A 13,955-nucleotide genomic window follows, 5' to 3' on the forward strand; every position below is an offset into this window, starting at 1 on the left:
AGACTGCCTCTCCTTCATGCAGCTCAGAGAACTATTTTATCCTGTACTTTGTAATGATAGCATTTTCTGGTCAAAACTGAGGTCTGCAGGATATAATTTATTGAACACACTGTATCAATATGTTATAATATTTTGCATTTCAATACCTTAACTGTATATATGCCAGATTCTGGACTGCAGATCTTATTCAGCTTCAGTTGCAGTTTTGCTTATTTAGCAAAATTGCAAATGCTGACGGCCACATACTGAGGACCACCCTGCACAGGACAAGGCCCCCCAGCATGCTCAGTCCTGCCAGCGATGCAATCGCAATGCAATTGGGATCGCATCGCAGACCCGTCAAAAATAAGGGTAGCGAAAATGTCCTGTACCTGCCCCCGTTTTCGCAGCCACACCCTGTTAATGCCACGTGGCCACCCCCGACCACCCCACGAACACACGAGGTCCCATCAATGCTATGCAATCACATCTCCCAGGCCACGCATGTGCAGAGTGGGCCCTGCGTGTGCGCACAAGCCCGAAAATTGGCATAATGCGATCACAATTCTCTTCTCTTTGATTATAACCTATAGGAATGAAGTCCTTGCCCTTATTGGTAAGATTCGAAGTTTATCTCCTCTAAAGGATCACCTACACGTCCTGCTTTGTAAACCATTGAAAAGTGTTTCGAAGCCATCAAGTAAACTTTGAAGCCACATCTATAATGCTACAAAATTTTAATTGGGAACAACCTACAGCTCCTTTTCTACATGTGCTAATTAACAAAATATATATATATATATATGCAGCTTCAATGGAGCACATTACTGCCCCGCTCCATGACTCTTTAAATAAATCATACCTCCCAACTTTTGTCTATGGTAAGGAGGGACAGCTGCGCGTGCCCGGCCGAAAAGGGGGCATGGCCTGTGGGAAATGGGGCGTGGCTTCATGGGAGGGCCCGCGATTGTGAGCCACACCCTCATTTTCATCACTGAGGGGGCATGCCCAGCGCTCTGTGAGCTGCTGGCATGCCCCCTCTCCTCCTGTCTCCACTGAATAGACGCTGTGCAGGAGCCTCCCCCACACACACACACCACGGAGCACTGCGGCCCACAGTTGGGACAGCGGGACAGTCCCCCAAAAAATCAGGACAGTTGGGAGGTATAAATAAATATCATGATATTTGGAATCCCTGGTACCTATTCTTTCACAGACAAATTCCTGGTACCGTGTAGTATTACTGGTTGATCTCACTGCAGGATTTGGGCTTCTAGCATTTTACTTATTTCATCACCCGCAGTTTCCTGCAATTTGTAGTGGTGATAGCCTTTTTCCCTTCCCTCACCCCTTCCTTTTTTTGCATCCTTTTTCATGTTGTTTTACTGTTGTACATTCTACAATATGAGACAAAAAAAAGTTATAAAACAAAAGTAGTTTTGACAATTCTTTATTGTATTTCTACATCGCAAACTGTAACATTAATTTGTCTCTTTTTGTATTTTGGCAATGTAAACTTTATTTGTATGTGATTGTTATTTTTGTCTTCAACTTTTATAAACAAAGATTAACAAATAAAAATAAAAAGGAGATGCACTGGTACTCCTACTCTGTACTTAGTAAGGAGTGCCCACATTCTGCCGAACTTCTTCCAGTGGTTGGTACCAATGACTGCTCTTTTGTGAGCATCGCTAGCTTACTCCACTAGGCGTACTGTACATGCAAAACTCAATGCACATGGTGCCCCCAGAGACCATTTTACATTGCATAGGAATATTGTTGGGGAATAATCTCAAATCCCTGGAACTAGCTCTACTTTCACTGCCATTTTGTTTAGGTCATTGAGTTAAATTAATTAATTTTCTAAATTGGTCATTGAGCAAGTAACACTGCTCAGTACACTTGATGGTGGTAAGATATACAGATGGCTGTAGCTTACCTTTCTTGTTTAGTTTGTGTCTCAACAGCTTCCAGAGCACACTCCAGGGAACTCTGCATGGAATGTAGCTGATTTATTGTCTCTCGGAGCAAGAATCGGGTCACAAACTGCTCTATCTCGGAGGCATTCTCATAGTCCTGTTGGGTAAAGAAGTTTTAGCAATTATCAGATATGGACAAATGGAGGCTTCAAAACCATTTCTGAACCAGCATCTAATATTGTTTATTATGCTCCATGCGGTGGTGCCGGGCTATTTCAGCTGTGGACCAATACTGCTTACTCTAAGCTAGCCCACCGCAGGGCCACCAGATGGTGAGAGATTGATCATTCATCTACCGCACAGGCACCTCCTCGTCCACGTTTGTTTTGTGTTTTTTAATCTGTTTTTTAACCATGTACATTTATTGTTCATTTGTGTTGGTGTGTTTTGTTTCATAACAATAAATACACTTTATCTTGTAACCATTATTGGTTTCATTCCGTTCATCCCTCCAATATCCAAGGGATTCATCTTACGGTTTGAGCGCCAATGCATGCTGCACATTTTCCTAGTACTTGAATTCTTTGGGATTTATGTGTTTGTCCCTTCAGGTGTAGTAGCAAGGCTGCTCAGTCTGTTTTTATTGCGCATTCCCTGTCAATGTACACTATTCTTTGTATCTAATATTGTACCATACTTATTATTTATTAATGTCCTCCAGGAGTTATGGGTTTGGGGAGTTCCAGGTGGGAGGTGCGTTGTGGTCATGTCAAAAGTTATACCATTGTGACTCCTACAACTACAGCATAATGCCGCAACTCATAGCACTATGCTACAGGGGACAGATACATGATTACGTATTTTATAATGAATCACATCATCTCGGCTCTGCCCTGCCCACTTCACTGGAGACGTTACGTGGAAGGGTTCTGTGAGGGTTGTCTACTCAACTAGGGGACTGGGAGAATGATCCAAATTCAGGAGTCTCCATGACATTCCAGGAGAGTAGGCAAGGGTTTATTGTACAAAATTGGTGCTCACACCTTGTGGCAGATATGCTAAGCCTTAGAGCGTGATAAAGTGGAGAGCAATAAAGTACCAATCAACCAGCTCCTGTCACTTTTCAACCACAGCCTGTAACATGGCAGTTAGGAGATGATCAACTGGTACTTTATCACTCTCCATTTTATAAACTCCAGGGCCTGTATGTCTACTGTATTAGTGTAGGTTTAGCTGTCATAGGTTGCTATTGTCCTCCCTCCCTTCTGGTCAGTTCCCTACCTTCTGCTGTGGCGCTCTCTATTATGGATACCCTGCTCCTGGAGCCCCGCCATTATTGCCATTATTCATACTGCCGTGTATGATATTTTGGCTTTGTGTATGCACAACACCATTTAGGTTACTTTTCCTGTTAATTGTTTTTCTGCTGTGATTATGCTCAGTTTTTATACATTTCAATGTTCCTCATTTTTGCAATGTCATATTTTGTGCAAATTCCATTGTCTTTTTTGTTCTCTCTGTTCTCCATACATGTAAAAAATGTTTCTAATAAAAATGACTCAACCTGTTCACTGTTCATATAGCAACCAAGTTGGCATTCTCATGCTGACATGATGAACAATGGTGAATGTCGGTCATATTATACCAAACCCCATTGGCTTACAGTCCCTTATGCTTGGAGAGATGTAACAGGTGTGAGCAATCAAAGTAATTCGTTCACATATTGCTACGTGACACAATTAGATATGGAGCAGGCAACAGATGTATCTTTAGGTGGTGTATCTCATGCGACTACAAGGTTTATGCGGAAATATACAGTACAATGAAAATAATTATGTTCATCAGAAACTCTATCTAGCTATCCTGATTGGCTGACTGGGTCCTGGCACCTCCAGCTGATTATACCTAATAGAGCTGCAGCTATTGTATATTAAGTCTTTACGGCTGCTTATTTGCATTACAGAATTGACATTTCCAATGCAGAGAAGAAAATAGTTATTTGATTTCAAAGGGAAAGCAATCACTTCTGTAATCCAAGACATTTTCTACTGAAATATTACTTACACACTTATTAATAACTGAAGATCATATTCTCTTGTTTGCAAGGTCGTAGCTACCATAGGTGCAGGGGATGCGGCTGCTATGGGGCCCGAGTCGTCTCGGGGGCCCGAGCCTTCCCCTGCACCTAGTTTCTGAGCCACGGCACTGGCAGCTTTTACCTTACAAGTATGCTGCTGCACTGCAACTACACCTGCTCACCCGGCCGGCTCTGCCTCCTGAGTACTAACTAATGCTGGAAGGAGGCATGGCTCCTCAGGGACATCCCTGGACCACGGCCACGCCTCCTCCAATCATCTGTGAGGAGACACGAGCAGCTTGGTTGTATATGACACTTCATTACATTATGCTTTGCAACTGCCTTTCCCCATGTACGTTCAGTATACAAATGCATCCAACTATAATGCAACTGTATCCTTACCAGAAACGAGTCATCGACTGCCCGGACCGCCCACTTTACACACAAAGTGGGCGGACAGCAAGGGGGGACCCCTCAAATCGGAAGACTTGCCTGCTCTTCCGGGGGGCCAGGAGGGTCACCCGATTTTCGGGAGAGTAGGCAAGTATGATCCTTACAGAGACAGAAAATTACCACGGTAATAAATGCCATGTTTTCACTCAAATAAATATTGCAGTAACATTAGTGACATATGATGGGGCTGATTCTAAGTCTGATGGATCTCTCTTTGCGGACGCAAATGGTGAGTCTTTCCATACAGCACTTCAGAAGTGACTTTACACGTTTGTGCATGTCCACACTATTCTGAGTCAGATGTAATTTGCCTCGATGCCTTAAGTGATATAGGGTGTTTCTGGATGTGAACTGGGTAGTGGCAAAGCGATCGCACGTTACTATCCTGACTTGTTGGAATGCAACGTGGGACTTGTGGGCGTGAATCAAAGCTCTGTGTGACTCTATGTGTACGTGGATAGGAAGCCTGTTTCTGATAGATCTCTTGCACCTAGTATGGTGCAGACATTAATGATGACAGTTACAGCGGCAGGTGTGAAATCAATGGGCGGTACAGGTTTCCACTTGCACACACACAAATCCCCTGCATTAGCTGAACAGAACCTCGCATTAGCATAAAGTAGTAACAAAGGATTCTGTGGCTGTCCCCAACTACAGCCCCTTTGCTTGTGACTCAGTCAGAACAAGCCGTTATTTGAATATAATTCTGATTGCATATACAGGATAGAATGTTGCCATTTTAACCAGAATGCGAACCTGGCTGTACACTCCGAGAGGCACCTGTGATGTTTGACACTGCATTTGATAGTGCACAAAGTGTTACCATTAGCTGAGTGAAGCGGGCACACTAATCAGCCTAGCTATCTGGAGCAGGGTCTTCCAGACTTTTTTTCTTGGGCTCGGAGTACCATTTTATTAAAGTGCCAAATTAGTAAAATGACTGAATGAAAGGCAACAACATTTTGTTCAAAAGACAGATATTTCCAACCTTTTCCAACTCAGCAACACTGACAGTAGGGACAGGAGAGTGAACAGTGGGAACTGTTTTCTGCTATAGGCCCTCATTCCGAGTTGATCGCTAGCTGCTTACGTTCGCAGCGCGGCGATTAGGTGAAAAAGCTGCACTTCTGCGCATGCGTACGGGCCGCAGTATGCACGCGCGAAGTACTTTCACACAAAACTATGCAGTTTTACGCAAGGTCTAGCAACGCTTTTCAGTCGCACTGCTGATCGTTGTGTGATTGACAGGAAGTGGGTGTTTCAGGGCGGAAACTGACCGTTTTCAGGGAGTGTGCTGAAAAACGCAGGCGTGTCAGGGTAAAACGCAGGAGTGGCTGGGGAAACGGGGGAGTGGCTGGCCGAACGCAGGGCGTGTTTGTGACGTCAAACCAGGAACTAAACTGACTGAGGTGATCGCAAGGTAGGAGTAAGTTTCGAGCAGCTCAGAAACTGCATGAAAATTTTTACGAGCAGTTCTGCTAACCTTTCGGTCGCACTTCTGCTAAGCTAAGATACACTCCCAGAGGGCGACGGCCTAGCGTTTGCACTGCTGCTAAAAGCAGCTAGCGAGCGATCAACTCGGAATGAGGGTCATTGTTCTGTGCTGATCTCCATCTTGGGCTGTAAGTTGTGAGAGTTGTGAGTGACTCTGCAATGACAGGCTCCCTGTCTGTTACTACAGGGGCTGGCCCATTTAGGCCTTGTCAGTAACCCATGCTACCTGCTCACTTACTGGGGAACAGGCCACTCCAGCATCCAATTTGTAACTGGCCTGGGGGCCATAGTTTGGACACCCCTGGTTAGGAGGAAGAAAAATCTGTCAAATTTGCAAGAAGTGAAATGAAATATACTGTATATTGCCTCAAACTATATGGGAATGTCCTCTCTTATGACAGATGAAACAGTGACATGCGGTGGGGTGAGTCAGGTAAGGTGGAGCCTTTCCTGTCATAGTAACATTTACGTAAGAGTTTTGACTGTATAAAGTATATGAAAAATAGAATATGTTAGAAATAATAAGAATTTACTTACCGATAATTCTATTTCTCGTAGTCCGTAGTGGATGCTGGGGACTCCGTAAGGACCATGGGGAATAGCGGCTCCGCAGGAGACTGGGCACATCTAAAGAAAGCTTTAGGACTATCTGGTGTGCACTGGCTCCTCCCCCTATGACCCTCCTCCAAGCCTCAGTTAGGATACTGTGCCCGGACGAGCGTACACAATAAGGAAGGATTTTGAATCCCGGGTAAGACTCATACCAGCCACACCAATCACACCGTACAACTTGTGATCTGAACCCAGTTAACAGCATGATAACAGAGGAGCCTCTAGAAAAGATGGCTCACTACAGCAATAACCCGATTTTTTGGTAACAATAACTATGTACCAGTATTGCAGACAATCCGCACTTGGGATGGGCGCCCAGCATCCACTACGGACTACGAGAAATAGAATTATCGGTAAGTAAATTCTTATTTTCTCTAACGTCCTAAGTGGATGCTGGGGACTCCGTAAGGACCATGGGGATTATACCAAAGCTCCCAAACAGGCGGGAGAGTGCGGATGACTCTGCAGCACCAATTGAGAGAACTCCAGGTCCTCCTCAGCCAGGGTATCAATTTTGTAGAATTTTACAAACGTATTTGCTCCTGACCAAGTAGCTGCTCGGCAAAGTTGTAAAGCCGAGACCCCTCGGGCAGCCGCCCAAGATGAGCCCACCTTCCTTGTGGAGTGGGCATTTACAGATTTTTGGCTGTGGCAGGCCTGCCACAGAATGTGCAAGCTGAATTGTACTAAAAATCCAACGAGCAATAGTCTGCTTAGAAGCAGGAGCACCCAGCTTGTTGGGTGCATACAGGATAAACAGCGAGTCAGATTTTCTGACTCCAGCCGTCCTGGAAACATATATTTTCAGGGCCCTGACAACGTCTAGCAACTTGGAGTCCTCCAAGTCCCTAGTAGCCGCAGGCACCACAATAGGTTGGTTCAGGTGAAACGCGGAAACCACCTTAGGGAGAAACTGAGGACGAGTCCTCAATTCCGCCCTGTCCGAATGGAAAATCAGATAAGGGCTTTTACAGGATAAAGCCGCCAATTCTGACACGCGCCTGGCCCAGGCCAGGGCCAACAGCATGACCACTTTCCATGTGAGATATTTTAACTCCACAGATTTAAGTGGTTCAAACCAATGTGACTTTTGGAACCCAAAAAACTACATTGAGATCCCAAAGTGCCACTGGAGGCACAAAAGGAGGCTGTATATGCAGTACCCCTTTTACAAACGTCTGAACTTCAGGGACTGAAGCTAGTTCTTTTTGGAAGAAAATTGACAGGGCCGAAATTTAAACCTTAATGGACCCCAATTTCAGGCCCATAGACACTCCTGTTTGCAGGAAATGTAGGAATCGACCCAGTTGAATTTCCTCCGTCGGGCCTTACTGGCATCGCACCACGCAGCATATTTTCGCCAAATGCGGTGATAATGTTTTGCAGTTACATCCTTCCTGGCTTTGATCAGGATAGGGATGACTTCATCCGGAATGCCTTTTTTCCTTCAGGATCCGGGGTTCAACCGCCATGCCGTCAAACGCAGCCGCGGTAAGTCTTGGAACAGACAGGGTCCTTGTTGGAGCAGGTCCCTTCTTAGAGGTAGAGGCCACGGATCCTCCGTGAGCATCTCTTGAAGTTCCGGTTACCAAGTCCTTCTTGGCCAATCCGGAGCCACGAATATAGTGCTTACTCCTCTCCATCTTATCAATCTCAGTACCTTGGGTATGAGAGGCAGAGGAGGGAACACATACACTGACTGGTACACCCACGGTGTTACCAGAGCGTCTACAGCTATTGCCTGAGGGTCCCTTGACCTGGCGCAATACCTGTCGAGTTTTTCCCAACGGTTTATAATCATGTGGAAGACTTCTGGGTGAAGTCCCCACTCTCCCGGGTGGAGGTCGTGCTGAGGAAGTCTGCTTCCCAGTTGTCCACTCCCGGAATGAATACTGCTGACAGTGCTATCACATGATTTTCCGCCCAGCGAAGAATCCTTGCAGCTTCTGCCATTGCCCTCCTGCTTCTTGTGCCACCCTGTCTGTTTACGTGGGTGACTGCCGTGATGTTGTCCGACTGGATCAACACCGGCTGACCTTGAAGCAGAGGTCTTGCTAAGCTTAGAGCATTGTAAATGGCCCTTAGCTTCAGGATATTTATGTGAAGTGATGTCTGCAGGCTTGACCATAAGCCCTGGATATTCCTTCCCTGTGTGACTGCTCCCCAGCCTCGCAGGCTGGCATCCGTGGTCACCAGGACCCAGTCCTGAATGCCGAATCTGCGGCCCTCTAGAAGATGAGCACTCTGCAACCACCACAGGAGGGACACCCTTGTCCTTGGTGACAGGGTTATCCGCTAATGCATCTGAAGATGCGACCCGGACCATTTGTCCAGCAGGTCCCACTGGAAAGTTCTTGCGTGGAATCTGCCGAATGGGATTGCTTCGTAGGAAGCCACCATTTTACCCAGAACCCTTGTGCATTGATGCACTGAGACTTGGCTCGGTTTTAGGAGGTTCCTGACTAGCTCGGATAACTCCCTGGCTTTCCCCTCCGGGAGAAACACCTTTTTCTGGACTGTGTCCAGGATCATCCCTAGGAACAGAAGACAAGTCGTCGGAACCAGCTGCGATTTTGGAATATTGAGAATCCAATCGTGCTGCCGCAACACTACCTGAGATAGTGCTACACCGACCTCCAACTGTTCCCTGGATCTTACCCTTATCAGGGAATCGTCCAAGTAAGGGATAACTAAAATTCCCTTCCTTCGAAGGAATATCATCATTTCGGCCATTACCTTGGTAAAGACCCGGGGTGCCGTGGACCATCCATACGGCAGCGTCTGAACTGATAGTGACAGTTCTGTACCATAAACCTGAGGTACCCTTGGTGAGAAGGGTAAATTTTGACATGAAGGTAAGCATCCTTGATGTCCCGAGACATCATGTAGTCCCCTTCTTCCAGGTTCGCAATCACTGCTCTGAGTGACTCAATCTTGAATTTGAACCTCTGTATGTAAGTGTTCAAAGATTTTAGATTTAGAATCGGTCTCACCGAGCCGTCCGGCTTCGGTACCACAACAGTGTGGAATAATACCCCGTTCCCTGTTGCAGGAGGGGTACCTTGATTATCACCTGCTGGGAATACAGCTTGTGAATGGCTTCCAAAACTGTCTCCCTGTCAGAAGGAGACATCGGTAAAGCCGACTTTAGGAAAACGGCGAGGGGGAGACGTCTCGAATTCTAATTTGTACCCCTGAGATATCACCTGAAGGATCCAGGGGTCTACTTGCGAGTGAGCCCACTGCGCGCTGAAATTCATTGAGACGGGCCCCCCACCGTGCCTGATTCTGCTTGTAAAGCCCCAGCGTCATACTGAGGGCTTGGCAGAGGCGGGAGAGGATTTCTGTTCCTGGGAACTGGCTGATTTCTGCAGCCTTTTTCCTCTCCCTCTGTCACGGGGCAGAAATGAGGAACATTTTGCCCGCTTGTCCACGAAAAGACTGCGCCTGATAATACGGCGTCTTCTCATGTTGAGAGGCGACCTGGGGTACAAACGTGGATTTCCCAGCTGTTGCCGTGGCCACCAGGTCTGAAAGACCGATCCCCAAATAACTCCTCCCCTTATTAAGGCAATACTTCCAAATGCCGTTTGGAATACGCATCACCTGACCACTGACGTGTCCATAACCCTCTACTGGTAGAAATGGACAACGCACTTAGACTTGATGCCAGTCGGCAAATATTCCGCTGTGCATCACGCATATATAGAAATGCATCTTTTAAATGCTCTATAGGCAAAAATATACTGTCCCTATCTAGGGTATCAATATTTTCAGTCAGGGAATCCGACCACGCCAACCCAGCACTGCACATCCAGGCTGAGGCGATTGCTGGTCGCAGTATAACACCAGTATGTGTGTAAATACATTTTAGGATACCCTCCTGCTTTCTATCAGCAGGATCCTTAAGGGCGGCCATCTCAGGAGAGGGTAGAGCCCTTACAAGCGTGTGAGCGCTTTATCCACCCTAGGGGGTGTTTCCCAACGCACCCTAACCTCTGGCAGGAAAGGATATAATGCCAATAACATTTTAGAAATTATCAGTTGTTATCGGGGGAAAACCACGCATCATCACACACCTCATTTAATTTCTCAGATTCAGGAAAACTACAGGTAGTTTTTCCTCACCGAACATAATACCCCTTTTTGGTGGTACTCGTATTATCAGAAATGTGTAAAACATTTTTCATTGCCTCAATCATGTAACGTGTGGCCCTACTGGAAGTCACATTTGTCTCTTCACCGTCGACACTGGAGTCAGTATCCGTGTCGGCGTCTATATCTGCCATCTGAGGTAACGGGCGCTTTAGAGCCCCTGACGGCCTATGAGACGTCTGGACAGGCACAAGCTGAGTAGCCGGCTGTCTCATGTCAACCACTGTCTTTTATACAGAGCTGACACTGTCACGTAATTCCTTCCAACAGTTCATCCACTCAGGTGTCGACCCCCTAGGGGGTGACATCACTATTACAGGCAATCTGCTCCGTCTCCACATCATTTTTCTCCTCATACATGTCGACACAAACATACCGACATACAGCACACACACAGGGAATGCTCTGATAGAGGACAGGACCCCACTAGCCCTTTGGGGAGACAGAGGGAGAGTTTGCCAGCACACACCAAAGCGCTATATATATATATACAGGGATAACCTTATATAAGTGTTTTTCCCCTTATAGCTGCTGTATTGTTAATACTGCGCCTAATTAGTGCCCCCCTCTCTTTTTTAACCCTTTCTGTAGTGTAGTGACTGCAGGGGAGAGCCAGGGGAGCTTCCCTCCAACGGAGCTGTGAGGGAAAATGGCGCCAGTGTGCTGAGGAGATAGGCTCCGCCCCTTTTTCGCGGACTTTTCTCCTGCTTTTTTATGGATTCTGGCAGGGGTTAAAATTCATCCATATAGCCCTGGGGGCTATATGTGATGTATTTTCGCCAGCCAAGGTGTTTTTATTGCTGCTCAGGGCGCCCCCCCCTAGCGCCCTGCACCCTCAGTGACCGAAGTGTGAAGTGTGCTGAGGAGCAATGGCGCACAGCTGCAGTGCTGTGCGCTACCTTGGTGAAGACAGGATGTCTTCTGCCGCCAATTTTCCGGACCTCTTCTGTCTTCTGGCTCTGTAAGGGGGCCGGTGGCGCGGCTCTGGGACCCATCCATGGCTGGGCCTGTGATCGTCCCTCTGGAGCTAATGTCCAGTAGCCTAAGAAGCCCAATCCACTCTGCACGCAGGTGAGTTCGCTTCTTCTCCCCTTAGTCCCTCGATGCAGTGAGCCTGTTGCCAGCAGGTCTCACTGAAAATAAAAAACCTAAACTAAAACTTTCACTAAGAAGCTCAGGAGAGCCCCTAGTGTGCACCCTTCTCGTTCGGGCACAAAGATCTAACTGAGGCTTGGAGGAGGGTCATAGGGGGAGGAGCCAGTGCACACCAGATAGTCCTAAAGCTTTCTTTAGATGTGCCCAGTCTCCTGCGGAGCCGCTATTCCCCATGGTCCTTACGGAGTCCCCAGCATCCACTTAGGACGTTAGAGAAATTTTATTTGCATTATTCTAATAATTTTTATAGTCAAACCTCTGTGATAAAAAGTCTATAGGGGTCATTCCGAGTTGATCGTTCGCTAGCTGTTTTTAGCAGCTGTGCGAACGCATAGTCGCCGCCCACAGGGGAGTGTATTTTAGCTGTGCAAGTGGCCCACAGGGGAGTGTATTTTAGCTGTGCAAGTGTGCGAACGCTTGTGCAGCCGAGCAGTACAAAAACAATTTGTGAAATTTCTGAATAGATCTGAACCTGCTCAGCCGCTGCAATCACTTCAGCCTGTCCGGTCCCGGAATTGAGACACCGGCCCTGCAAACGCTTGGACACTCCTGCGTTTTTTTCCAAACACTCCCAGAAAACTGTCAGTTGACACCCAAAAACGCCTTCTTCCTGTCATTCTTCTTACGATCGGCGGTGCGAATGGATTCTTCGTACAATCCATCACCCAGCAACGATCCGCTTTGTACCCGTGCAATGCGCCTGCGCATTGCGGTGCATACGCATGCGTAGTAGTGACCTGACCACTGTGCTACAAAAAACGTCAGCGTGCGATCAGGTCGGAATGACCCCCAATGACAGGTGAGGCAGTGCCTCCTCTGTCTTCCTTATCCGCACATCTCTGATAAAAACTCACCAAATTTCCAGGACTTTATACTACTGCACCTGTGTATAATGCCCACATGAACTCTTTGGCTCATATATTATGTGTAAATCTGGCTCTGGTACTCTGAGGTAAATGGCCTGTTCATTCATTTACCTCCCCGCACATTCCTGAGGTGAAACTACTGCCTATGGGCGTAATTCAGACCTGATCGCTGTTGTATGAATTCGCACAGCAGCCCATTATCAAATGGCTGTGGCTGTGTATGCACCGCAATGCGCAGGTGCGTCACTAAACAGCGGCAGGAAGGTGCAAAAAATTCGATTGCAAGGTGATTGACATGAAGAGGATGTTTGTGGGTGGTAACTGGCCATTTTCAGAGAGAGTCAGGAAAAACGCAGACATCCACAAGTGTTTTCAGGGAGGGTGTGCGGCCTTAGCTACGACCTCTACAAATTGAGCGGGTTACAGAGTGCTGGCAGCTGGCTTTGCCTGTGCTGTGCAGCCTGTGCATGGAGGACGCAGGTGGGAGGGGGTAGGGGGGGAATGATCATATCTGTGTGTTTATAAATATGCTGTGTGCATATGTGTGTGTATCATGACATGTGTGTGTCTATGCCTTGTTTGTGTTTATAAGTATGCTATATGTGTGTGTATATATATATATATATATATATATATTGTCAAAGTCGAAAAATATTGCAGTACACACATCATGTAAAAACTACACAGATGGCCTCCGTGCGCGTACTTGCTCTGCTGTGCGTGCGCATATTCGCAATTTGCGTATGGTAGCGCGTGGTATGAGTATTTACGGTAGAGTTTGTGAACGCATGGAAGGCTATCAAAACACATTACATATTTAATCCAAATAGTGCACAATGTACACATAGTCTCCTTGTACCACATCAGAAATTAACAGCAGTTTAAATGGTAACAGAACAAAGGGATTCACCTTTACAGGATAGGAGGGGACAGAACAAGGTTACAAGATGGTGTTTGGTATCCAGCTGTAGGGTATTTTAAGGGAAACATTCCGGTGTTGGTTTGAGGAAGATCGCATGTTCCTGCGGATAGTTATGGCAGGAGCAGAATATAGATATAAACTGTATTTACTGTACATTATGTATGCGGCGGGAATCCAGAGGAGACCACCCACAAGAGCAGTGAAAATAGACATCGCCCACCTATTCAAACAGACCTATGACCTCTCCTGTACTGTAAATGACCATCCCTGTGTCCAATGGTCAAAGAGATTACAGTATCCATTGTGTTATGTTTTGGATAAAG

The 13,955-nt window shown here is 46.6% G+C and overlaps 1 protein-coding gene across 2 annotated transcripts in view; it reads right to left on the minus strand.

Moving 5' to 3' along the window:
- NECAB3 (N-terminal EF-hand calcium binding protein 3) overlaps positions 1-13,955 on the minus strand; it is a 231,844-nt gene that overhangs the window by 69,713 nt on the left and 148,176 nt on the right. For both annotated transcript variants that reach the window (XM_063960213.1, XM_063960212.1), the window contains exon 6: positions 1,919-2,055. In XM_063960213.1, coding sequence (XP_063816283.1) covers positions 1,919-2,055 — 137 coding nt within the window. The remainder of the gene's footprint in view (positions 1-1,918; positions 2,056-13,955) is intronic.

This window comes from Pseudophryne corroboree, chromosome 3, assembly GCF_028390025.1.
Source record: "Pseudophryne corroboree isolate aPseCor3 chromosome 3, aPseCor3.hap2, whole genome shotgun sequence".
Lineage (NCBI taxonomy): Eukaryota > Metazoa > Chordata > Amphibia > Anura > Myobatrachidae > Pseudophryne > Pseudophryne corroboree.